The 27,082-nt window shown below is 45.1% G+C and overlaps 1 protein-coding gene across 3 annotated transcripts in view; it reads left to right on the top strand.

Moving 5' to 3' along the window:
• SOCS7 (suppressor of cytokine signaling 7) overlaps nt 1-26,433 on the top strand; it is a 33,053-nt gene extending 6,620 nt beyond the window's left edge. Inside the window, exons 2-10 of one of the 3 annotated variants that reach the window (XM_004282699.3) lie at nt 2,329-2,393; nt 4,715-4,819; nt 5,268-5,369; nt 6,255-6,385; nt 6,849-7,017; nt 9,484-9,612; nt 15,960-16,095; nt 16,512-16,665; nt 20,668-26,433. In XM_004282699.3, coding sequence (XP_004282747.2) covers nt 2,329-2,393; nt 4,715-4,819; nt 5,268-5,369; nt 6,255-6,385; nt 6,849-7,017; nt 9,484-9,612; nt 15,960-16,095; nt 16,512-16,635 — 961 coding nt within the window. In that variant the 3' untranslated portion in view covers nt 16,636-16,665; nt 20,668-26,433. The remainder of the gene's footprint in view (nt 1-2,328; nt 2,394-4,714; nt 4,820-5,267; nt 5,370-6,254; nt 6,386-6,848; nt 7,018-9,483; nt 9,613-15,959; nt 16,096-16,511; nt 16,666-20,667) is intronic. The other 2 variants (XM_004282700.3, XM_033410716.2) reach the window with 2 other exon arrangements.
• The last annotated feature ends 649 nt before the right edge of the window (nt 26,434-27,082 follow it).

The raw sequence follows: 27,082 nt of genomic DNA, 5'->3' as shown, positions 1-27,082 counted from the left end.
TGTCACTTTAAATGTTTCATATATACAAGAAGAGATGTATAAAGTGTATGTACAATAATAATAATGAAATGTGTACCTGGGTAACCATCACTAAGCTTAAAAAATAGAATGTTATCAGTACCTTTGAAGACCCCTGTGTGTTACTTCCTGATTACATCTCGCCCTCCCCCATGTAACCAACCACCATCCTCAATTTTATGTTCATCATTCCCTTACTTTGTTTTTTATAGTTGTCTAGATTGGTCTTTTCATGAATGACTGCCATTAGAATGCTCTCAGGATCCTTGAGACAGAAACGGTTTTGGATTTTCAGTTAGACAATATCTCCCCAAAGAGAGAAGGAAGCACTCATATTTATTAGCCTTTCAGCCTCTTAGACCTTCTACTTCTTTAACCTTCCTTATTTGCCAGAAAAAGCCATCCTAGGGCTCTCAAATGGCTCTGCCTGGGTTTAGAGTCGTATGTATTTCTTTTTCTAGATCCTAGAAACTATGATTTTCTTCAAAATGCCAGGGGCGGGGAGAAGATGAGCTGGAGTGAGAAGGCCTCCGCAAGATGTGTGCGTTTGGGTACTGCTGTTCTTCAGTGCTTGGCACTGAGGAGGCTCGTCCCCAGTATGGGCAGATGGCAGAGTAACGCAGCTTCCTTTGAAAAGAGGCAAACTGCCAAATGGCTGAGGTGTGAACCCTTCGAAAGGCCAGTGCTTTAGGTTTCTGCTTGCTGAGTTTAATGTTGTATCCACAAGTTACTGAATAAAAATCAGCTTGAAAGCTCTTCAGTCTTAAAGTTAATGTCCAGTGGAATTAACTTTCCATTCCAGCCCTCTGGAGTGTTGAAACTAAGCTGCAGACTGCCATGAGCAACTTTTATAAATAGAGGGACTGTGTGTGCTTGTGTCTTGTTCTGATGTAGCCACCTCTCCTGTGTGTGCTGTGGGCGGGGCGTTGACAGTGGGCACCATCATTAGACTTCTCAAGTCTCATCGTGGAGGCGGCCGCAGAGGGCGTGTGAGATAGGTCAGGAGAGGGATTCCGGCATCTTGGCTGTTTCTGAGTAAGGTCTTCACAGTATGGTTTTGAAATTCTGTTTGAAGTGAGTTCTGAGAAGCGCAGACATCTCTGTTAAAACATAAATGAATAAAGATCTTCCAAAGTCAAATATTTTAAAATAGGATTTCATTTTGGATTTTCTTTGCTTCTGCCCCTGTCTATTGTGAAGTTGAAGTTTTATTTCAACCTTTGGGTGAGAGTAATTTTGGAAAGTGAGCCAGCTACAAGGTGTGGAGTCAGGCATTTAATTTGGTGGTAGAATTTTTTTTTTAAGCCTGATTTGTTGACATATCATTTATATACCACCTAAAATTCACCTTTTTAAAGTTGCTCAGTTCTATTAATTTTGGCAGATGTCAACATCATAACCTCTGCCATAATCAAGGTATAGCATATTTTCATCACCCCCTCAACTTCTTTCCCTTTTAGTCAATTCAGTCATTCTGAGGTGAGTTTTTTGAGCTCAGCACGTTTCTAGCCAGAAAGTCTTTGTCAGAGTCTTTTGGATTTCTTTCATTTCTCGCCTAAAAGCCAGTTGAAATTGGTGTGTCTTCACAGGAGATCTGGGTTTTCCAGCTGGTTTGGGAGCAGTATCAGGAGCAGTCCTGGGGGGAGAGCTGTGACTGGCAGCTCTCAAAGGGGAAGAGGCCGTCTTCTTTGGCTGCCAGGCAGAGCTCCTAACTTGAAGAGGCTCCCCTTTGGTTTTGACCTATGGCTTGGAGGCATTTTGCAAAAATCAGAGTTCTTACTGGTTGAAGATTGCATGTGTATCCTATAGTGCTGTCCTCAAGTCCAAAAATCTTGCCTGATTAATTTTGGGACTTCCTGCTCCTAGGAGCAGGCCCAGAGGGAAAGCTGGTGCTCTGAGGTGGCACCTGTTCAGGTCAAGAACCTTTTTCTTGGCTCCCGTGTGAAAATCAACTCTGTGTCCGACTTGCTTCTTCTAGAAATGGACTTACTAATTACCACTCAAGGTGTTTTAGTCTTTTAATGTGATGGGTATGGAAAGCTCCAAAGAGATTTCTTATTGCTTTGTAGGCTGCTGAATTCTGTAGCCAAATCTATTTAGGAATTGCCTTAATTGTTTTATTCTCCCCCTTTAAATTTTAGGCTTTATTACAAAAGTGTGGCTGACAACGACTAGGGTTTGCTTTGTTTTTTGGTGCATCTGGAATTGAGTGTTGCAGTGATTTTTTGTTATTGTTGTTGTTGTTGCAGTGATTTAAATGCATGTGTATTCATTCCGCACCTCATTCTCTGTGTGCTTCTCACCCCTCAGGAAACCCAGGTTGACAAGAACTCAAAGTGCCTTTTCTCCAGTCTCCTTCAGCCCCCTGTTCACAGGTAAGGGTGATCTCTTTCTTTTTCTTCTGACATCTGAAAGCACGAGTGTTCTGAGACGAGTCAGGAAACACTTGCAGATGCATCTCAGAGGGAGCTTCAAGCATGTCTGCAGTTATTTTCTTCATTTCGTGCCTGCTGGGTTTGGGGTGAGGCTATTTTTATGGTGTGAAATGTATTCTTGACTTTGGATGTTTTATAGTTTGAGGTAGAGACTGCATGCTGGTAATTATGTGGCCCTGGCAGTTATGCAGGCTTTAGTTCAGGGTCATCACATATAAATTAAAAGTAGAAATTACAAATTTGTAGCCTCATAACGCATAAAGGACTCCCCAAAAGTCATACAGTTCCTGTCCCTGCTTCCAAGGGAGTTCATGGATTATCTAATAAACATGATCCATGATGATCTGGTCTATTTTTAAAGACTTTGGGCAAAGGGGATCACATGAACTCTTGTCTTACCCATTTTAGGGGCTAGCAGTTCTTGCAGCTGTTAAAGGGTTCTTCACTGGATCTAATTTAAGTCTCTCCTTTTGCAGCAGGGAACACAGTTGCTAAAGTAGGAAAGCGGTCAAATGTCCTTTTGCCTTCTCCTTTAAAGGGGGGCTTTTTCTGAGAGGGAGACCTTTTGTTTTGTGAGTCAGGTGTGAAGCTCCTGCTTGAATGAGCTGTAGAAAAGGAAGTCTGGAGCTCACAGCCTCAAATCTCAGAAACTGAGTGCTCTTCACTGGGCATGGCTGAGAAGCCTTTAAACCGAATCCCAATTTCAAACTCTTTTGGATACTGTGTCCCTCAAAAAAGATGATTGCAAGAATTCTGATCTGGGACTGGACATTTCCAGGAAAATGTTAAGCCAGCTAGTGGAACCCCCATCACTGGGTAGACTGCTGTGAGCTGTCAGGACAGGTGAGTTGGTGCCTGCACTAGGCACAGGTGGAGAAGGAGGTCCTCTGTTCATATCCCCTCTGTTCTTATCCCAAGCAACGAATTAAAGGATCTTATCCTGTAGCAGAATGTCTTTCTAGTTAGTAGTTGTTTCCCTTTTAAAGTAATGAAACCCACATTTGTAGTTTCAGGTTCCACGTTCTTATTTCAAAGAGCCTTAGCTCTCTTGAATTACATCCTTTAAGTGCATACATACAATCTAGACCTCTCTGACCCTTCAGGAAACCTGGGCTCATTGCATTGCTCTGGGCAGCTAGGCCCTCAGTCATTAAGCTGTGTGATGAGTTCCTAGAACTTCCACTGATGACTTTTGGAAGAGCTTTTCTGCTTATCTTAATTAGTGTTCAAGACCTTTGTTAAAAAAAACCATATTAGATTCTGAAAACCCAGCTTCTGGCCTTTTAGAGATATTTGTTACCTCATTTTCTTAACTGGGAAACATTAAAATTCTAGCTGAGGGGTAATTCAGCTTCCCAAATAAGAAGAAGGTGTTGGAAATAACACCCTAAGGGCCAAATTACAGAAATCCCAAATTCTGAGTTGTGGATCAGGCCTACCAAAACAAACTTATTCTTGGCTGTCAACCTTTTGTCGATAAAATACCCTTCGTTCTCTGGTGATTCAAGTGGAGAGAGGTTAGACGGGGTTGGGTGGCAAGAAGGAGTGTATATGGCAGAGAACAGAACTGCGTGACATGCTGGGAAGTAAGGAAACCATGTGCCTGACTTTTGGCTGCCTGAGGAAGTAGTTAATTATTAGGGTTGTAAATGCACTTTTCGGCCTTTGCAGCCTCAACTATTAGGAATTAATGGATATCTGAAATGGTTGGTTCTCTTATGAGTGGATATCCTGGAAAACCTAGATGTGGAAAGCCCTTTGGGAAGAAGGTAGAGCTAGCATTGGGGCCTCTATCTGCATTCAGCTTAACAGCTCTTACATTTTAATGGCACTTGCTCTCCATGTCCATTTGGGCTTGTAACAAGCTGCTTGCCTTGCTCTCCGAGGCAAAAATTGGTATACAAATCTGTAAAAAATAAGTGGCGTGGGTTCTATTTGAATAAAGAAGACCTCTTATTCAAGGTTATATCCTCAGTGGCAGAGCCAGGATTAGTTGGCTTTTCAACTGTCAATCCCATGTTTTTGTCTTAAAGATCCTTGATCTTTAACAGGGTTAAGGAATGATGGAACTTAAAATTGACTTCTCAGGTGGTTTTTTGGGGCAGGGGGTGGGATTCCAGCCAAGGAGCATTAGATTTTGAGCTTTCTGAGAACCATGGACCTCTCTAGCCTCCCTTGCTTGCCCTCTGTTTCCCTTTGCTTCCTGGCCTCGGCTTTGGGCAAGGTGCTACTGTAACATGCTTGCTCCATGAATCCCTCAGGTGAAACAGTGTCACTTGTGGACGTGGACATCTCTCAGCGGGGCCTGACCTCTCCACACCCTCCAACTCCCCCTCCTCCTCCAAGAAGAAGCCTCAGCCTCCTAGGTATAGTTTCCTCCCCTCTCTGTCTTCTTGCCCTAGTGGGAGGGTGAGCTCTATGGACCTGTTGTTCCTTGCCAGGAGCCAAACAAGCCCCTGGGTTTCTATTGATGGCCCAGTTATTTCTTGTCCCTTTCTCAGCACCCCTGTCCTCTCCCGAAGTGGTCAAATGGGTCTCTTACCTGCATGCTATAACATCTACTGTCCATATATGGATTCGATCTTTATTTATTTATAAAGGGTATTTATCTTGCTCTGAATCTGCTGCTAGTGGGCAGCTTTAGGGATACCCTGACTTTCCTGCTTGCAAGCCGAGGAAACCAGATTAAGGTGATTGTTGCCCTGTGTGCAAAAAGACAGGGCGAAGGCCAGGCCGTCCTGCCCCTCCTCTGCCTTCACCTCGCTCATGCTGTGCCCGTATTTCTGAACCTCTTGCTTTTGTTCTCTCTTCTAGATGATATCAGTGGGACGCTGCCTACATCTGTCCTTGTGGCTCCGATGGGGTCTTCCCTGCAGTCTTTCCCCCTACCTCCGCCTCCTCCACCTCATGCCCCAGGTTAGCTTAGCCTAGACGCAGGACTTGCAAGAGTGGGGAGTACCCAGTGATATACTTCTGAAGGATGGGAGAAATTTATTTATGGAAATAACAGAATTTATGAGAAAGCTTAAATTGTATCCCCTTGGCTGGACCAGAACTCCTTGGAAATGAGGCCAAGAACTGGTTTTTCTAACCCGTTTTCTTTATGGAGGTGAATCTGATTTTTGGTAGAGATAAAAGACTATTGGATATTTTTGTCTCTTTGCTGCTGAAACTGTTTTGCAGTCTTTGAGTCAGTATCATTTAGGAAACTGCCTTAATTTTAGTAGAGGGAGGAGGTTTAATATGTTGCTGGTTTTCAAAGTTCTGTGGTTTTTCTAAGCTTTTCGCATTTACTGCAGCCTTGTAAATAAGTCCCAAGCATTCAGTAGCCCATACCTGCTTTGCCAGCCTCCAGTACCCAAGGCATAAAATGAATGAAATGAATTATTTTCTACTCACCTGGCAAAATCTACTTGCCTGGCAAAATCATTGCTCTTCCCGGGCAAGTAAGCAAGTCACTATTTCCGAGGCTGCTTTACTGGCACTTCACCTCGAGGTGGGAGAAGTTGGAATCGCTCTAGGCTGGTGAAGGCCCTGAAGTAGTCACCTTAGTCAGGTTAGTGAGCTGCTCCTTACGCCGGGGTTAAACGCCCCCACCCATCCTTCACAGCTTACACGAGCCCACACAGCTTTTTGTCCCAGCCCATCCAGCTCTTCCCCACTGCTTTGGCTTCCACCCTTCCCGGCTTATCTTCTAATGCCTTGCCCCTCTTCAGTTAGCCTCTTTGTTTTGGGGGTCGGTCTTCTTGAGGTTGGGAACAATGAGGGTCGACAAGTGACCGCCACTCTCTTGCCCTGCAGATGCGTTTCCCCGGATCGCTCCCCTCCGAGCAGCCGAATCCCTGCACAGCCAACCCCCGCCACCCCTCCAGTGTCCCCTCTACCGGCCCGACTCAAGCAGCTTTGCAGCCAGCCTTCGAGAGCTGGAGAAGGTAAGTGGTGCCTCCTCTTGCGTTCTCCTAATTCTGTTCCAGCTCCACTTTTATTATTTTTAGAGGAAGAGTAGTTTCCTTGCCTCTGTATTTACAGTGACAAAACAATATGCTGCTATTATTAGTTCTATAAGAGATGTTGTAAAATTGAATCTGAAAAAAAAAATCTGAATGTGATGGAGAAATGTTTACATAGTTAACCCAGGTCGCTCTTCTCTTCTTTGTAGGGCCTTGGTAATGGAATTGTAAAATTATTTTTCTGTTACTTTGGAGGCCTAAAAGTGTGATGAACCTGGTGTTCATTGCTAATGGTTGCTTTTACCTATTGCAGCTTGGGACACTCCTAGCAGCTTTTACCTATTGCAGTGTTTTGGAAACGGGGTTCTTGTGGTAAGAGAAATTGTGCTGAAAACTTTGACATTTCTCTGTTCTGTTAACTACTTGACCACTTCTTCTTTGATAGTGTGGTTGGTATTGGGGGCCGATGAATTGGGAAGATGCAGAGATGAAGCTGAAAGGCAAGCCCGATGGTTCTTTCCTGGTACGAGACAGCTCTGATCCTCGTTATATCCTGAGCCTCAGTTTCCGATCACAGGGTATCACCCATCACACCAGAATGGAGCACTACAGAGGTGAGAGGTGCTGGCATTTGAAGGAAGGCTTCTTCCCCCTTTGCCTTTTCCTACCTTTGCTATCTGACTTTTTCATTGGAAGGATTCATAGAAATGGAACTGTGAATGGGGAGGAAAATCTCGTAGACTCAATTGAATATTGATATGGGCACTGGTTTCGATCACTGGAAGAAATGTTGGTGGGGGTTGGGAGGAGCCTAAGGGTGCCGTTTAAAAGTATTCTCAGCATCTTGTCTACTAAATTGGAGAGTCTGAAGAAGAACAGAACAAAGCCAGTAAAACTCTCTTGGTAGAAGGAAGAAATAACCTAGGACCATTAGACACATTCTTCCAAACTTTGGTTTATAATTAAACTTACCATCTAGAGATATTTACTATTAAATCATATATACAAAGAGGAGAATTTGTTGATCCTGTGACTGTTCTGCTCTGAATTTCTTTGCCTGGAAGTCACATCAGCTCTTCTTGCCAGGCAGCATGGTGATAATTATGTCTTCTTTTGGTCAGCTTTGTAGTCTCATAGGAAATAGTCATCAGAACTCTATGAGAGTTTGTGGGATCAACGTACTTTAGACTGTCTGTCTTCCTTCCTGGCAGTACTTCCCCCTCTGTGGTCCGGTTGTGCTTAATATTCCAGTGATGTCGAGAAGCTGACTTGTTCAACACTGCAGTCTGGATGGGCATTCTGTATTTGACTTGGGCCACAAACTTGTGATGGTCATTGGTGGTAGGGCTGGTTAATACATCCTTTGTCAAAAATTTGTAATATGCTACAAATTTAAAAAGTGTGGAGAACTCTGGGGAGTTTCAGGGACTTGCCCCCCTATCCCTCATACTCTTCCCACATGTGATCAACTTCAAATGAGCTATATTAGGTATTGCATTTCAAGTAAGGGGCTCTTTCATGCTCAGGCACCGCTGTCTCTCTCCTGCTCTTAGCCATGTTCTGCGGGATTTATTTGGTTTGCTTCTCTTGTTAGACAGGAAGTACCTGTTTAGGTCAGCATAGCTTTGTCCATGGTTTCCTCTGCCCCCATCTCTGCTTTCTTATTTATTTATTTTTGCCTGCGTTGGGTCTTCATTGCCGCGCGCGGGGCTTTTCTCTTGTTGTAGCGAGCAGGGGCTACTCTTCATTGTGGTGCATGGGCTTCTCATTGTGGTGGCTTCTCTTGTTGCGGAGCACAGTCTCTAGGTGCACAGGCTTCAGTAGTTGTGGCACACGAGCTCAGTAGTTGTGGCTCGTGGGCTCTAGAGCGCAGGCTCAGTAGTTATGGTGCACGGGCTTAGTTGCTCTGTGGCATGTGGGATCTTCCCGGACCAGGGCTCAAACCCGTGTCTCCTGCATTGGCAGGCGGATTCTTAGCCACTGCACCACCAGGGAAGCCCCTCCACCTCTGCTTTCGAGATGCATGAAGAGAAAGGAACTTCAGTCCAAAGACCTGAGAATTAGAGAACTGTGGGGTAGACTGCTGCCTGTTTTCCTGCTGTTTCTAAAAACAAAAATCAAACAAACAAAGAAAACAAAGCATTTCAGAGTGAAGTGCTTTTATAAACCTATTAAAATGATGTGACTAGGCCATGGAAATGAAGAATGAATGCTTGACCTCTAGGTTCCTGATAGGTGAGATGCCAGGAATGGGAGGGCGTTTTCAAATGGTTCTCCAGTTACCTTTTGTTCAAAGGGACTTTTCTTCCTTGAATAAATGGAATTTTTAATAGAAGCCTGTGGGCCTTTCAGTTGCCAGCTTGCAGTGGAACATTTGTCTTCGTCTTTTTAAGTGATCCTGTGAGAGTAATTAGGGAGACTCACATCTATAGTTCTCTTGAGTGATTAGTATCCCTTTTGTGACTCCTTTGGATTTAGTGCTTTAGTTGTTGGAGTTTTTTTGTTGTTGTTTTTTTTAAGTCATGGGAGTTCAGATTCCCTTTTGCCTTCGGGATTCTAAAGTTTGGGGTGGGATCTTTGTAACACGTTGGAGCATGGGATTTTAGAAGTTACAGAAGAAAAGACTTAGAATTTGATTTTTGTGCCTAACACACATATGAATGAGTGAGACCCACAAAACTGCTGTTCTTGTCTTTCCTGGACTATTCCATGCATACTTGAAGACTTAGATATTTTTGAGGGTATGTCATTTAAACTCGCTTTTGCTATAGCAGTCTTTTCTTTATGGTCTGTGGTTTAAAGATTCATGTTCATAGCCGACAAAATCTATTTATATCTCTTTTTCTGACTTGAATTTATTATTGTTTAACAAAAACTTTGTAAGACCTAATTTATGTCTTATTAAAGGCAACATCTTTCCATTAGTTGTGGAACAAGCAGGAACAGGGACCTTTGTCTGACTCAGCTTGACTAAAAACTACCCTCCCAGAAGTGAGAATCATTAAAATGTTCAAGCCAGCCTCTCAAATCTTTTCGAAGTAAGTTTTGCATTTTTACCTCTCCTTAACTTTCCATGGCAGGAACCTTCAGCCTGTGGTGTCATCCCAAGTTTGAGGATCGCTGTCAATCAGTGGTGGAGTTCATTAAGAGAGCCATCATGCACTCCAAGAATGGGAAGTTTCTCTATTTCTTGAGATCCAGGGTTCCAGGTAAGGCTATAGTTACATTAATTATTTAATTGACTTGGGTATGATCCAGTGTAGGATCTCTACCCCCTCCCCTGCATCCGCCCCTAAAAAAAAAAACCAAAACCAAAAACACTTGAAGCTTTTTTACCTGAAGCTTTTCTTCCTGGCTCTTGTAGCAACCACTCTTCCTAGATCCCTCTCCTGCCCTTGTATTGAGAAGGAATTGATCCCTCAACATATTGAGAAGGAATCTTTGCTTCTTTGATCATATGAATGAAAAAACTGATCCCACCACTGATGTCCAGGAGTCATGTGAATATTTAACTTGCAGAGGTATCTCGTTGTCCCTGATCCAGGCATCTCACACTTACATGTGAAACAGAGAGCTCTTAGGTCATCTCCTTGGGGAACAGGGAAAGTAAAAGAGTATTCACTAGAAATGGTGAGTGTCAAGGAGGCTGAATTTAATAGCAGTCTGCTCTGTCCATTTGTACGAAACTTTCCGTCAAAGAGTAGATACTTTTTATTTACCTATTTATTTATTTATGGCTGCATTGGGTCTTCTTTGCTGCGCACGGGCTTTTCTCTAGTTGCGGCGAGCGGGGGCTACTCTTCGTTGTGGTGCGCAGGCTGCTCATTGCAGTGGCTTCTCTTGTTGCGGAGCATGGGCTCTAGGCACAAGGGCTTCTGTAGTTGTGGCATGCGGGCTCAGTAGTTGTGGCATGCGGGCTCAGTAGTCGTGGCTTGCGGCCTGTAGAGCACAGGCTCAGTAGTTGTGGCGCTCGGGCTTAGTTACTCCACGGCATGTGGGATCTTCCCGGACCAGGGCTCAAACCCATGTCCCCTGCATTGGCAGGTGGATTCTTAACCATTGCGCCACCAGGGAAGTCCAAATAGTAGATACTTTTTGTTGTGTCCCGTATCCCTACCAGTACTGAATACAGAGACTAGTCTCCATTTGGGAGCACTGGGCAGTTCCCATCCTTGCTGGTGTGGTTATGTAGTCTTTCTGCCCAAGTAGGGAGGTAGCTATATAGTCTCTATTGAAGGGTGGGGAGAAGGGATGGTTTGCAGGAATCTGCTTTTATAGTGTTGGAAAAAAGTAAAATGGCAAGCACATTAACTGAGGAATTTGTAAGATACAAACAGAACTTACATGAGAACTTCATGCTTTGCCATTGAATCAAATTAAGATTCTTAAACAAACTGGGTGCCAAGAAATTGCTCTAAAAAGACGTTACAGGGAAGCCTCCAGCGGAACATTAGTAACAGGATTGAACCAGGTTACAGGAGTGTGTTTTATAATCTTGGTGATTTCAGTAAGGCACAACAGGGTGCGAACCGTATTAATTCTCACTTCATTTAGTATTTGCCTCAGTGCTGTCAAGACAGTTGGGTCTCATGCAGTTGACTTGGTTAAAAGGAAAATGTTAGGATCCTTTCTTACAGGAACTGACTCTGCTTAGCAATCTTTAGAGTTTGTGGCTTTTGGGGTATTTATTTAACAAACAAACATTTATTTTTTAAACTCAGTATCAAAAGTAAGCCACTTCTGTATGCTCAGAGAGCTCTTAGCTTAAAAAAGGGGACAGGTAGGAAGATAAAGGCAAGAGCACATGTTAAATTCAATACAAGACATGACAGTGATTGACAGGGACAGGGTGGGTAATCAGCTCTGTTTGTGGGTGAACCAGGGAAGTCCTCTCAGAGGATTCTGAAGTCTGGAGCATGTATCTACTTGTAGAGTATTGAGAGACTTCATGGAGTCTTGGACTCCTCAGGTATAGCACGTTTCATTCCACAAATGTGCCCTGTCTGCAGAAATTTTAAGTAAGATTTTTAACATTGTTAAGGGTTAGAGCTTGCAGTGATTGCTACTGTTTATTGAGTGCCTGTCATGTGCCAGGTACTTTGTCAGGTTCTTTATTTCAGTAGCTGTAATTTCTTGCAACAGTTAGCTAATAGATTGATCTACTTAAAAAAAAAAGATTATTTTCATTTTGTCAGTGAGGAAACTTAAGGGTGAGGCCCAAAAATGAAGAAGATGTGGCACACATATACAATGGAATATTACTCAGCCATAAAAAGAAACAAAATTGAGTTATTTGTAGTGAGGTGGATGGACCTAGAGTCTGTCATACAGAGTGAAGTAAGTCAGAAAGAGAAAAACAAATACCGTATGCTAACATATATATATATGGAATCTAAAAAGTGGTACTGATGAACCTAGTTGCAGGGCAGGAATAAAGACATAGAGAATGGACTTGAGGACACAGGGTGGGAAGGGAAAGCTGGGGCATCAACATATGTACACTACCAAATGTAAAATTAGGTAGCTAGTGGGAAGCAGCAGCATAGTGCAGGGAGATCAGCTTGGTGCTTTACAATGATCTAGAGGGGTGGGATGGGAGGATGGGAGGGAGGCTCAAGAGGGAGGGGATATGGGGACATATGTATGCATATGGCTGATTCACTTTGGTGTGCAACAGAAACTAACACAGTATTGTGAAGCAATTATACCCCAATAAAGATCTATTAAGAAAAAAAAGATTAGAATTAAATCAGACTTCTTTTCAGAAACCATGCAAGAAGTAAAAGAGTGGATTGAAATATTTAACGTTTTGAAACAAACCACTCGCCTAGAATTTTGTATCAAGCGAAATTATCTTCTAAAAATAAAGGAGGAATAAAGACTTTCTTAGAAGAAAAAAAGTGAAGCCACTTACTCTAAAGGTTACTCAGTGCTGAAGCCAGGATTCAAACTGAGGCCGAACTAACTCCAAATCTTGTGCTTTATTTCCCACCCTCTGTTACGGGAAAAAAATAGCAGTAAGCCAATTGCAGGTTGAGTTTGCTGGGATTTGTGGAGAGGACATGAAGAAGTCAGAATTGTGTTTATTAGTGGAGACTGTCTTTCTAGGACCTGTGAGGAATGCTACAGGTAGGATATCCATTTGCACTTAAAATGGTAACCAAGTTGACAAGGCAAAGCGAATTAGTATTTACCCCTAGACTGTAAGTGACCTCTCTTTGAAGGATTGAGACAAAGAAGGCAAGGCCAGTGTTCTCCTTTACCATTGTTTGCTGCCTTCCTTTGCTTATCACAGAGGTCTAGGCATTCTGTGAGGCTGACTTTATTAGGGGGGAGGATTCCCGTGAGGAAGTGGTAGTCCTTAGAATGTAGGTTGAGCTCTGTCAGCCTGCACCAGGGATTATAACACGGTGCATTCTAAAAGGAGCCCTTTTGTTTAGACTTTGGGATGATGATAACTGAATGCCTACAAGGGGCTAGTATTATTTCATTTAACCCTTACAAAATCCCTTGAAGGGATGTTACAGTCTCCCTTTTTTTTTTCTTTTTTAAAATACAGATTAAGAAACTGATGTGCAGTGAGTTGCAGAGTCAGGATGCAACGTCAGGTTTTTCTGGCTCAGATCTAGAGCTGGATGCAGTCACAGCACATCCAGACTGGTGTAAAAGGATGCCAGGGCTTATGGGAATTTTAAAGCTGGGACTAATGGGAAAGTTCTGGATGGTGGCAAGTAAGGAGCAGAAGGAATTTAATAAGTGGAATAGTTCGCATCTGGGGGAGGAATCGGTGGTAAAAATGATGGCACCTGAGCTTGGTTTGCCCCTTATCTCTTCTCATGGCAGCGTTGGAGCATGGTCATGGTAAATCTGAGGTTGCTGATTACACCTCAGTCTGGTCCATTTCACAGTTGTAAACTAAACCCCTAACACCAAGCAGCAATCTCAGAAAGAGAATGTGATCGGATTAGCACAAAACTTCTGTTGCTGTGAGAGCCAGAACTCAAAGTGAATGTGTCCTTCTTAGTTGGGAGAATCTCCATCATCTGTGAAGTGCCTGAAGAGAAAACACTTTTTGTTTTTTTTTAATCACACTTTGAATTGGATAACTCTAAGGAAATTGGTCGCTTCTTCTTTTGTAACCATCATTTAGGCCATGATTACTTGTTTAGGGCTATGTCTTCCTTGTATCCTAGAATTTCTCAATTTGGCCCTATTGACAAGTTTGGAGCTGGATAATTCTGGCCTTCAGGGAACAGTTTGTTGTGGGAGGAAGACCTGGGTGTTTGGGTGCTCAGACCTGAAAGACGTTTGTCACTCCTAACCTGCTCCTTTTTGGGGAAAGAGAAAATAGCCAAGGGGCTGGAAACTGGATTTGTGCCCAGGACCCTGGCGTGAGGACCAGAGGAAAGTTCTTGATGATCACTCTTCTACCTTTCTTTCACTTTCGCTGCACTGGTGTCTTATGTTGGATTTATTTCCATTTCTGACCTCATCTGTTAACAAGCTCTGGATGTGAGAGCTTCAATCATTTTCTGTGTTTGCGGGCAAAACCAGGGAATATCAGAGAATTAACAGGTTTCAAATTGCTATTTGTGAACTTAAGGCTAAAAGTAACACAATTAAATAGGCAAGTATATATGGTCATTAAAATTCAAGTAGGCAAACAGTCAGATAATTGTATGCTACTTATTATCCTGACCTCTTTAAGCACAAGTCCTATAGTCCTTCTTTGGGAATAAATAATTAGGTGCATAAATTACTTTTATCTCTGAAACGTCATGTTGAGTTTAGCAATATTACAACCAACCCCCCAGGAAGCTTTCTGTTTGTCATAGTTTAATTTACTAAAGACTATTTTTAAAACATGAGAGAAAGGGTAAAATTCAAAGAGGAATTTGAACCCCAATCATTTTAAAACCACTTGAGTTTAAATATATTAAAGAGAAAAATCCATGTGTGAATTTTTTTTTTTTTAATGGTGTGTGTGGGTGGAGGAGGGCTACAGTGCTTCAAAATATAAGCCTTAGATTTGAAGGGATGGAGGTGAGAAGTCAAGAGAGACTGGTCCTGAATCAAGGAGCTGTGACTGTCTGGACAGCCCCCCTGTCAGACAGTCACAGGGGCAGGCACTCTGAGGAGACTCCTGGAGGACCCTCCTTTGAGGTTCCCTGGGCTAAACTCTTCCTCAGACAGAGCAGGTGTTCAAGGAAGGCCAGCTTTGTTGGTTCTGAGCTGTGAGCACATTCTCTCAGCTCAGTAGGCCTCAGTTTCTTCATTGTAAAATGGGGATAATAGTGCTATCTGTCTGAATATGGCTTTGAAGACTGAATGAGTTAAATGATTTTAAGATAAGCTTACTTGTTTAGCATAACATGTATTTCAATTTTTTTTAGAAAGTCAGTTGTTAACGACCATGAAAGGGCTTTGGGAGGCAATCTACAAGCTTTAATTTTTTTCTTCTCATGCGTTCAAACAAAATTTAAAAACTGGTTGAAATTAAACTCCAAAAATACTAGATATTTTATTTCCCAACAAGTTGTCTACAGAATTTCTTTTGATATGGCAATGGCTGAGAAAAGAATTCTTTCAAAGGTTTTGCAACTCAGATTCTGTCTGAGAGCACTTTTCTTGTTTACTTTCCATAGCCCCTTTGTTTATTGAAACCAGGGTATTCTTTGTTCCCCTGAATCTGTTTCAGTGTCCCTGCCATTCTGGGTGTCTCCATTCTGTGGTGTTGACCCCTGAGGGGGTTGGAATTTCCCAGCACAGAGTCTGCTGATATTGCGATGAAACATAAGAGTGTGGGGCTCCCATCAGCCGTGGCTGGCATTAGTCAGCAGGCACTTGTGTGCAGAGTAGTACCAATTCCAGCTTGCCCAAGCTACTGTAGTTGCTTTTCTTTTAAAAGCATCATCCTCTTTTCTTCTGTTCCTGTACCCAACCTAAAATTTCAGAAGCAAGGAGGGTGGTTGGTGGGGGTGGAGGGTTGGTGGGGAGTAAGAGGTAGCTAAACCTGACTGTCCCGGCTTGAAGTAAATGGCAGGAGTGACAGGCTTATAAAGTTTGATCCTAGCTGTTGCCTTCTGCTTGCCAGCCTCTCAGGTGGAATTTGGTGGGGACCCCTCTGAACAGCCTTTCTGAGTCCTCACCTTCAGGGTACTCTAGATGCTAAACAAGTGTCTCCCATTCCCAATAGGGATACCTTTGATTCTTGCCCTTCACTGAGAGCCTTGGGCCTGGGATTGGCCACTTGGCTCCGAGCAAAGTCTGTAGCTCGGCATTTTTTCATTGAGCTGTTCTGAAGAGCAAGACTCTTAGCTGTTAAGAGTGAGGCTGGGGAGGCCTGCAGCAGGGGAGCATAGATTCCCTTGAGTATGAAGTATGGTAGTGGTGGTATGGAAATCAGCAGTCCTTTGTGGAGGGGAGCTTTTGCACAGAACACATAGATGAACTGTAAAGAAGCCCCATTTCCCTTCCCTGGATTCTCTTCATAAGGAAAATGATAGTTAGCTGTATAGTGTCATCTGAATATTTCTCTTGGTTTTCGTTCTTGAAGGACTGCCACCAACTCCAGTCCAGCTGCTCTATCCAGTGTCCCGATTCAGCAATGTCAAATCCCTCCAGCACCTTTGCCGATTCCGAATCCGACAGCTCGTCCGGATAGATCACATCCCGGATCTCCCACTGCCTAAGTACAATGGGGTCTTTAGAGGTGGGGCAGGAATGGAGGGTTAGTTACAGTGTTAGTGAGGCCTGCAAGCTGAGTGTACAGGCAGAGCCTGGCAACTCACAGGCGTTGTCCTTTCACTTCTCCTATGTCTTAGCACCTAACTTAGAAATGTCACATTACAGCCAGGAAGGAGGAAGGTGTGTGTGTGTGTTGGCTTCCCTTCTGCAGACTCTGTGAAGGGTAGAGTGGAGGTGGTAAGAGGGAGGGAGACAGAATTATAATAAGTGAGAAAGTGGGAATTTTGTCAGGGCAACAAAGAGTCTTTGGTGTTGTCTCAACCATACAGGGATTGAAAAGAAGGGAGGGTTGAATAAAGGTGGTATTTCTTTTATAAGCTATGTATAACATTTGTGTGTATCCCTCTTGTGTTATTCGTAGGCCTCTGATCTCTTATATCCGAAAGTTCTACTACTATGATCCTCAGGAAGAGGTATACCTGTCTCTAAAGGAAGCGCAGCTCATTTCCAAACAGAAGCAAGAGGTGTTGGAACCCTCCACGTAGCGAGGGGCCCCCTGCTGGTCACCACCAAGGGTATGCCTCCACTCTGCCTCACTGTCCAACCTAGTCTCCGCCTGAGCGGTTATCATGCACTGGGCTTCATCCCTCTTCCTCTCACCCCATGTGTATACCCTGATCCAGGCATCTGTCCAGAGAGTCGCCACATTTGATCATGGAGTCCCAGGGAGGCACATACCCCAATTGGGAGAAGAGCAGATAGACACAAGAGGCTTAAAGAGTATTTGCCAAGCAACAAGCGAGTTAATCACTGAATATGTATAAAGAAAACACACAAGTGCAGCTAAGTGTGCAGCCTTCTCTCCTACTTTGGCTGATTGCCCTGATACCGCACAAATGACATATAAAGCAGGAAAGCAAAGGGGAAGAAAACTTCATCAAAGGGAACGCAAAATGCCCTTAATTGTAATAGGCATGCACTTCACTGAGAGTTCCACTCTGTCCCATGGCTTGGAATATGGGGATGAGGAAAAAACAGCTTGCTCTTCTATTTAGAATTCCATCTAGGCCACTGAAAAGTAAATTGTTGAAAAGAATAAATGAATTAACTAAGGAATTCATTTATCTAAGAGGCTCTTCTCCCATTGCTACACTGAGTATTCATTTATTTTCCCATAAAATATCTTGGAATACTGGTTTGCACATATGAATTTTAATTAGTCTTCTTGGGAATTCCCTGGCGGTCCAGTGGTTAGGACTCCACGCTTTCAGTGCCAAGGGCGTGGGTTCGATCTCTGGTCAGGGAACTAAGATCCCACATGCCTCAGGGCTCGGCCAAAAAAAAAAAAAAAAAAAAAAGTCTTCTTAAATTGCACTAATGTGAACATTGAAAGGTAGAGGGGAGTAGGGAACAAAATTGCTAGAGAATGGTGATTTTGGTAGTGTGGGTTATGTGCAGGATCTCACATTCTAGTGATCTACTGCTGGGATGCGGAGACCACCCCCAACCCCTTTTACTGAGGAGTGTCCTTTTTTTAAAAAAAATAATAATAATTAATTAATTTGGCTGTGTTAGGTCTTAGTTGTGACAAGCGAGATCTTTCGTTGCGGCACTCGGGCTTCTCTCTAGTTGTGGTGCATGGGCTTCTCTCTAATTGCAGCACGCCGGCTCTCTAGCTGTAGTGCACAGGCTTAGTTTCCCCGCAGCATGTGGGATCTTAGTTCCCCGACCAGGGATTGAACCCGTGTCCCCTGCATTGGAAGGTAAATTCTTAACCACTGGACCACCAGGGAAGTCCCGAGTGTCCTTTTTTTTAAAAAAAAATTTTATTTATTTTTGGCTGCGTTGGGTCTTTGTTGCTGTGTGCGGGCTTTCTCTAGTTGCAGCGAGCGGGGGCTGCTCTTCTTTGCGGTGCGCGGCCTTCTCGTTGTGGTTTCTCTTGTTGCGGAGCACGGGCTCTAGGCACGCGGGCTTTATTAGCTGCAGCATGCAGGCTCAGTAGTTGTGGCTCATGGACTCTAGAGCGCAGGCTCAGTAGTTGTGGTGCATGGGCTTAGTTGCTCCGCGTTGTGTGGGATCTTCCCAGACCAGCGCTTGAACCCGTGTCCCCTGCATTGGCAGGCAGATTGTTAACCACTGTGCCACCAGGGAAACCCCTGAGTGTCCTTTTTAAGCACTGAATTCTTCTGCTTCTCTTCTAACCTCTTCTGTTCCCATTCCCATCCCCCATACAAAACAAACTAAGGGGAATAACCCACAGGAGTGACAGCCTTAGAGTGAAAAGTGGGCTTTAATTCTCCCCACCCTCTCAGTTCTCTTCTTAATGGGAGAAAATGACAACTGGTGTTTTTGTCCTATGGGTTTTTTTGTGGCTCAGGTGAACCCAGCTGTGTGTCTCCTCTTGGCTCTGGTGGTCCCTGATCCTGTGCTACTGCGGGGGAGAGCATGTGAGCCAGGTTTAGCAAGGAGACAAGGAATGAAGAAGATCAAGAAATGGTATCTCCAGGCGGCTGCGGGAGTTTTAACTTAAAGGATCCTGGGCTGGATGTAGTTTCTTTGTCATGTCTTCAGTTACAGGCATACCTTGGAGATACCTTGGGTTCATTTCCAGACCACTGCAAGAGAGCAAATATCGCAATAAAGCAAGTCACATGATTTTTTTGGTTTCCCAGAGCATATAAAAGTTTTATCTATACTATACTGTAGTCTGTTAAGTGTGCACTAGCATTATGTCTAAAAAAATCTACATAACTGAATTTTAAAATATTGCTAAAAAATGCTAACCATCATCTGATGATGTGGGATTGCCACAAACCTTCAATTTGTAAAAACGCAGTATCTGTGAAGTGCAATGAAGCAAAACAAGTTAAACGAGGTGTGACTGTATCGGTGAGCTGTAAGCCCTTGGAAGTGTCTCCTAAAACATCTTAGTGCTCTAATGTCTAGGAGGGTTTCTCTGCTTGGTGGCTTTGCATTGATTAGGGTGGGGAACTAGGGGGGCCCACCTACGCAACTGCGCTGTTGAGGAGTAATTGGGACCCTTCAGTTAGAGCACCATTTCTGTGGGTGCTGTGCCTTAGGAGGGGCCCCCACGAGCACAGGCACATTCACAGAAAGGTTCAGGATGGTGGGGGGCTCCACACTTCATCGTGTGGGGAATAAATGATTATCATGGACCAGAGAAGTTTTAGGGTACGAGGGGCTTGGTGACCAAAAGAAGTATTTGATGGATTTTCCTAAGGAAGAGTGATTAAGCTTATTCTGTGTGGTTCCAGGGGGCAGGAGAAGGACCACAGTACAAGTTTTAAACAGATTTCAGTCCGACTTTAGAAGAAGCTTTTTAACAGGTGCAAATATGGAATGGTTTTCCACAGGAGTTAGTGAGTTCCCCATCACTTGTTTAGTCATTCAGCAGACATCTATAAAGTAGCCAGTGTGAATTGGGAAGAGGGTGCTGAGCAAGATAGTCAAAGGCCCTGTTCTCACAGAGCTGCAGTTCTTGTAGGGAGAGACAGACAGCCACATGTAAGTAAGTGAATAGGTTAATTTCAGTTGACTGTACATGTTACGAAGAAAATAAAACTGGGTGAAGTTTAGCGTTTAATGGTAGCATACGACTCAAGTTTGAATGATCAGGGAAGGCTCCTGTGAGGACGTGACATTTCAGCTGAGATTTGAATATCAAAGAGTTAACCGTGAGAGGATCTTGGAAGCAGGCATTCTAGGCAGGGGATCCTGTAAGTACAAAGACCCTGATATGATCAGGTATAGGCTGGGGCTAACCATTTGCCACGAGTGTGGGGGGCAGTCACGTATTGGCAAAGGATTGCACTGAACTCCCGGGGCCTCTTTTTGTTGTGACACTGGGATTGTTGCTTGTAGCAAAGAATAAGCATCATGCTGTACTTGCTCCTAGGACCCTTTGAAAAAGGGAAGTAACACTTCCCAAGGGAAAGGACTTTCAGGTGTGAAATTCGGCCGTTATGATTTCTTGTTGGTCAGGCTGGTTTTAATTTCAGAGTTCCAAGTGGGCCACTTGGTCTGTGTGTGCTCTTACCTGGAGAATTTTTTGCCAGGGTACTTGGAGTTAGGGCACAGGGTAACAGCTGGAACAGTGCCCTTCTTAAATCAGAAGGTAGAAGCTGCACTGGCCTTTGTGATTATATGTCAGCCCTCTTCAATAGCCAGAAGCCACAGGGCCTACAGCTATTTCTAGCTTGGCTCACCAGGGGTTACTCCAGGGACTCACTTTATTCAGTGCCTAGAGCAGATGGGCCTTAGGGAAAGTGTGTGGAAAATGAAGGGGCATGGGAAAGAGAGAAGGGAGGCAGTGTGTAGGACATCTTTATTAGTCATTTTAGGACCTTTTTTTGGCGGCCAGGTTGTAGGCTGCTCAGGTCCCTGTGACAAAGGCCACTGCTGCATCCCCAGCCGGCTGCAGTGTTTGTGGAAGCACTTGGCTCTCCAGGCCCCATCCTCCCTTTGAGCTGTGCTTCTCCACCTCCAGAAGCTGTTCTTTCACTCCATTTTGGTTCCACTCTATTGAGCCGCTCTAATTATTCCCCCTTTTTACCTAGGCATTTGGTTGCCAAGCTCCAGTTTCGAAGAACCAAATGAAGCTACCATGAAAACGGGAGTGAAGGAAACAAGAGGAGTAGGAAGGGTTGGGATCCTCTGTGCAAAGACTTCGGTCCCCCTCGCCGCCCTGGGGCGTGGATGAAGCACACGACCAGACTCTCTGAGTGGGGCTCCACCTTGTCCCGTCCAGCCCTGTGCTGCTGGAACTGGATGAACTCCTTGGAAAACTGGAAGAAGTCTCAACACTGTTCCTTTTTCAGAAGTTTTGTTCTGGATATTTGCATTTCTCAGTATGGAAAACTCACCCTAAAGGCAGCTGGGGTCTGTGTGCATTGGCTTGGAAGTGGTGCCAAGGGTGAGCAGATCCAAAGGAGAGGAGGGGAGGAGAGGGGGTTGCCAGTGAGGGTCATTCAGGTGGCGCCAAAGGCAGAATTCGAGTCTCCACCATTGACCTTGAGGAAGGGAAAAGAAGGAGTCAGAAGTGCAAATCAAGTCGGGAGTTTCTGAGGGCTGAGAATCTGCTTCTCTGTAGGCGTATGGGTAGCTTCAGCAGGAGCAGGGAAGAGAGGAGAGTGGTTAGTCTCGAATAGATGATGACTGGACAGAACTGGCACATAGCTCTGCCGGGGGAAGCAGTGACTCCTCGCATACTTTGCTTTTAAGGTTTAGGAACCTGATTTCAGAATCACCTCTCATAGCAGCTGTGTTCGTTTTGTTTTACTGAATTCCTAAGTTCTGTGACCTCAAGTTCGCCCTGTTCTTCCTCTGCCCTCAACCCATTCCCTCGAGATAACTGTACCTTTCACTCTGGTCATGGTAGCATCATTCCTATTGCTTCCGCCGGCTGTCGAGGCAATAGTTTTTCTCATCACCGGAACAGTTCAGAGCTCCAATCCCGGCTGCTGAAGTTAATGGAGCGTGCTTCCAGATTCTTAATGGCAAACCATACCCATGACTTAGTCAGTGTTCCTTACCTCCACATGTCTGTCAGCTAGTGAGAGGGAATGTGGAGGAAGGTGAGAAACGAAGCTATTGTGCTCTTCCTAGAGAAAGCTCCCTAGTGTCTCAGCCTTAATGGCCCATCTGAGATCAATGAGGAGGGAGGAGAGCATTACAGCTCATGTTCTTAGGTTTGTTGGAGCAGGAGGTAGCAAGGGCTTCTTTATTTTCCTGATTTCTTTCTGGTGACCCAAACGTTTTCCTGAGTTAGATCCTGTTTGCCCTCCTTTCACTGGGAAGTCTGTCAGATACTGATTTGAGAGTTGCCTGTTTTCCAGTTGGAAGTGGAGGAAGAGGGAGAAAAACTCCAGTGCTTTTCTGAACTTGGCCATTGTCAAATCATATAACATTGTGAGTTTGCTTTTCTGTAGAGTTACTCTGAGGAGAGGTTTGCTATTAAGATGTGAAAATTGAGCTGTTTGATCTTTATTACTCTTTTGCAGTAAGTATTTCAACAGACTTCCTCTTTTGGTTCCCCTGTGCTTATATCTGCCTCATCGCATGAGATAAATAATATTGTCAGGTTTGTGGTTTCCTGATCATTTGGGGTGAGGCCCCAGTGTCTTGTAATTTATAGGACTGCCTCATCTGGGAGCACTGGCCTTCTGCCTTACGTCCTGCATGGAATGACCATTCTTCCTCCTTATAACTGAATAGGGAGGAAACTTGCATTGTTACCTGGCTGTGAAGAGGTGGCCCACAAAATGAGCTTTGTAGCATAAACACAGCCCACCCACCTTTGATTTGTCGTGTAGTACCTCCTCTCTCTGGCTGCCGTGGTAGTATCACCAGCCAGTTAAGGTTGTGATCCCGGGAATTGGCTTAACCTATGGGTCTTGCCTCTTGAAGGTACAAATTAACTTGCCATCTTGCAGACAGTGCCACCCAGCTGTAAAGCCTGCTGTCTGGAATCCACTGAGATCCTCGAGTGGCTGTTGTGCGGCTACGTGGGGTCTCTTTTTTTTTTTTTTAAACTACTTTTTAGTGTTCATTTGCCTGATTCTGGGCTAGCTACTGTGGAAAACACAGGAGGCAGAAGACATATTCTCTGGCCTAAGGGAGCTTTTAGGTGGCTGCCACACGTGAAGCATTTGGAGAATGACTCAGCATGGCAGAGAGAATCAAGGGCTGTCTTTAAAGAAATTCAGAGTGGGTAAGATCAGTGTAGATCAGATGGTCTAGGAGAGCTCTGGTGCTGTGAGACTTTGGTTTTTAGGTGAGGGCAGGGCAGTGAGATGAGAAACACAAGAACAGGAGCACAGAAGCAGAAATCTGCAGGGTGTGTACGGAACAGTGCACAGTCCCAAGGTAGAGCAGTGGCATCAAAGACTCCTTTTTCTGTGCTGTGGTCTAGTCGGAAACTTCCTAGTCATCAGGCAGGTCTGAATGCTGACGGGTTATGATGGCGAGGTGGAGCCCAAAGCCAGAAGTCAGCCAGGTTCTTGCCTGTGGCCAAGGACCTCACTGCTCTCAGCTCAGCCTGGGTGAGGAAGGCAGAGCCCCTGGACCCCTTGTGGTGCCAGGGGTTTCCAGTGGAGAATCCATACTCTCAGGTACAAAACCAAACCAGCTGAGGAGGCGTGACCCACCCTCACCACCATCCTTTCTGCTCCCGGGAAGGGTAGTGTTTACTGTGTCCGTGATCTGTCTGTGCATTAGTCACAGCCCAGGCCGTAGCCTGGTCCTTCCTTAGTAGAGTGGGCTATAAGACAGAGTTGTGCAGGAGGAAACAGGCTTCATCAGGAGGTGAGGAGGAAGGGCACCAGCCTGGTCAGAGTAAACAGGGAGGGACAGGGGCAGCTGGCCTTCATCAGCAGCTCCCCGTCACCTGTCCTGCCTGCGGCCCCTGCCCCCCTGCCGATTCTGTGTAGTGCTAATTGAAATGCAGTCTGCAGAGGGAACTCTGCTTTTTGGTCATTGTATTTTCAAGTCCCAAACTGGAAAAGGTTCTCACTTCTAGGGACCCGTCATTGGTTTCTAAGTTGTGGATGGGTGATGTCAATACCCTCAGGCCCTGCCTGTGTAACCCTCGCTTGTTTATGACTGGTCTACTGTAACCTTCCTCAGGACAGGTGTGAACCACTGTGAGTTAGTGACAGCTACTGCTACAACTTGCTATTACTTGAAATTCGTGTGCTGTGGTTGCAGGGCGCAAGGCGGTGGGGGCTCTGCTGCGGGGACTAGATAAATGGGTGACAAACTAGGAGTTTGGGACAGTTGGCGATGACCTTGGCCTGGTTGCCTGCCTGTGCCTAGGTGCAGTGAGTGTGACACCCTGGAAGGCCAGCCCTGGGCGGCAGCACCCAGGTTCCTGAGGGGGGAGGTGTGGTGGGGAGCTTGCTGCCATGGTTTCTCCTCCTCCTTTCCTACCTGTCACCGGAGCTGATTACACAGTCCCCTTATTAAGGCTGGGAGAGATGTGGAGATAGCGGCAACCCCCGCTACAGTGCACATCCAGGAAGCACTGGCAAGTGACAGGGTGGTTAGTGTTCTCAGATCTGGGGTGAGAGACTGGAGTAAAGCCGGATGCCCTGGGTGCCAGCCTTTTCAGCCCTCACCCCGGGCCCTGGAAGACTGGAAGAGCACAGCCTGCTTGAAGCCCTTGGCCCTGGCAGGAAATGGGGTTAGGAGAAACTTGTCCTCTAGGTTAGATTCCCCCCTGCCCTCCTGCCTCTCCCTTGGCTTTGAGCCCTGAAGTTGGAGGCCTAGGCATTGGCATATATAGCTCTGTGGCTGCTGGAAGGAGGTCTGAAAGTCATTATGTGTGTGTGTGTGTGTGTGTGTGTGTGTGTGTGTGTTTTCATTTGCAGAAGTTTTGCCACCAGTGGGGGTGTTGAGAGCATCTCCACTGGGGGGAGACCTGCCATATGTTGCCACTTTTAAGAGAATGACGTGCCCCCTGTCCCTAAGGGAGGAGCTTTTTGAGTTAGACATTTTCCCTATGGGAATCCTCTTGGTTTGGTTCATGGGAAAGGGGGAAATGGATAAATGATTTTTATCTCTAATTGTCAACACAGCTGTTCTTACACTGAATTTGTGCTATTGCATACATGTAGCCATCTTTCTTTTCACTGCAGCAGTGTTTATCAGTAGTTCAAAATGATTTATTTGCTCCTGGGGAGTAAAACCTTTTTTATTAAAAAAGAAAAAAAAAAAAAAGAAAGAAAGAAAATCGTGACCCCCTCCCCCCATGATAGCTATAGGATTATTGGGCCACAAAGCTCAAGAAAGCAAAGTCAAGTCTGCCAGTCCCCGTGATCTATCCTCTTTTGACATTGGAGTCTTCATGCTCAGCACAAAACGACAGGAGGCCTTGAAAAGATAGCGGAGCCTTGGGAGGTGTGAGATGGGGGTTGGAGCATAGAGACAGAGGCACTGGGGACTCAGATGCTGCAGATATAAAAATAGAGTAAGGAATTGTATTTAAATCATTGATTTCTCTAATCTGCCAGGGAAAGACCTTTCTTTACATACAGATTCCATATTGTCTTTGTCCTTTTCATGCTTCTTGAGCTTCCTGGTAGGTGCCCCCAGTTTCTTCCTGTTTCCCATCCTGTCCTCTCTGCCCCTTCCCTCATTCCTTCCCACTCGCATCCACCTCCCAGGAAGCCAGTCCTGCATGCTGAGTCTGTGACATGCCTTCACGCCCATTTCATGTCCTTAGAGGGTACCTGGAATTGCTCCCTCCCCCTCCCACTCCCTCTTCCAAAATGCCGAGAGGGGCAGGCAAAAGGCAGCCAGTCATGGCAGCGGAAGACCTGAATGTCTGCTCGCAGCTGGACTGCGATCTAGTTGCTCCTGGAGATGGAGTGTAAGGTGAACTTAGGACACTCTTGATCAGAACCCAGGAGATCAAAAACCCGCACAGCCCCGCTCCGAGCTTCGTCCTAAGCCCCCTACCCAGCTCAGGTGGAGCAGGAAGGCTGGTCTGACTACTCCATCTCTGGTGCTCGCTTGAACAGGGACCTGCCCCTCACTGTTAGGCCCAGAACCTTTTCCAAGAAGCATAATCCAGGCACCGCGCCGTGGGCAGGCTGCTTGTTGGAAGGCCCAAACTGGTGCTGCCCGTGCCACAGCCACTGCTGTACAGTTTTTGGTGGTTTTTAAGAAACTCAGTGAAGAGGGGTGTCGTTCTGGGCTCGGGGTGGTTGCCAGTTCTTCGCCGGAAGGGGGACCACATCGCCCCTGCAACCACTTCCGTCCTCTTCAGCCGCGCCACCCTCCTCCCAGCCAAAGCGTGGCCTGGCTTTTGTCTTCCCATTTAGTTTTTCTCCTTTCCTCTACCTTTTTGTGCTTAATTTATTAAAATAGTTGCTGTATAATTTATTTTCATAAACTATAAAAAATTAATAAATGGTTAAAATAGACTTGCAGGCCAATCTTAAATGGGGTGGGAGGGTCTGAGGGTGGGTTGGGGAAAGGGAAAGATGTTTTGATATAAACAAAACAAATGCACTTTGGGTGTGTTTTGGTATTTTTCTGGGGATAGATGGGAGGGTGTTGGGATGTCCCTGTAGATTAGTTCCAGAATGGGGTGTCTGTATATACTGTATTCATAGGCATGTTTGACTCTTGTAAAGGGACATTAGTAGCTGCTGCAGGTCCTGTTTGGAAACCCCATGTATAATTCCCGGTTTTTTGTAAGTGTCAGTGCGGGAGACATTTGACTCTTGTGTTTGTATCTCCTTTTTATGATTGCTGTACTGACCAATGTCTTTTTGCGGAAGGGGTGAAAAGAGATTTGAAATAAAAATGTTTAGAAATTCTTTCATGTTATTTGGGTTATTGTTTTTCATTCCCTCTCTCATCTCGTATGACTCCTCGCACCATCACCACCCACTTAGGGTCAGATGACCCACCCCTGGCAACTGGAGAATCCCTGTGATGTCAGCTAAGCAGAGCATATCCAGAACTGGTCTTGTCAGAATTAGAGATGTTGAAAAATTCCTGAGGCTGGTGGCCATTGCTCAGAGCTGCTTTCTCCTTCCCCAGGAAATGCAGGAGAATTCCAGAGAGCTTTCTGGAGCCTTTTTGCTCTGCTTTGGGAGAGTTCCTATTTTACCATAGTAGTCATTCCTAGTATATACCTAGGCTGGCAGTCAAGGTTTTTCATAAGTTTGACCTGTGTCCCTCCTGCCTTTCTAGCCCATTGCCTCCTGAGCTGTCCTCTTTGGAGAGGAAAGGACCAGAAATGTTTCTCTGATTGTGTGTACTTGGAGCTGCTCGAATCTTCCCTCTTCACTTTCCCACCCAGTCCCTCTCCACGTTCCCCACTTAGAGGGCCAATGTACCACCTGGGCACGTTTTGGAGAATTTTCGGCAGCTTTTCTGCATCCTCAGAGTAGAAAGCATGCTGAGTGAGATGAAACCCTAGTTCTCAGCAGTTGCATTTTCTTAGGACTGATTAGAAGTGCC

This window comes from Orcinus orca, chromosome 19 (assembly GCF_937001465.1).
Source record: "Orcinus orca chromosome 19, mOrcOrc1.1, whole genome shotgun sequence".
NCBI lineage: Eukaryota > Metazoa > Chordata > Mammalia > Artiodactyla > Delphinidae > Orcinus > Orcinus orca.
Note: the sequence above shows the minus strand (reverse complement) of the source record. Positions and strands in the feature narration are given on the sequence as shown.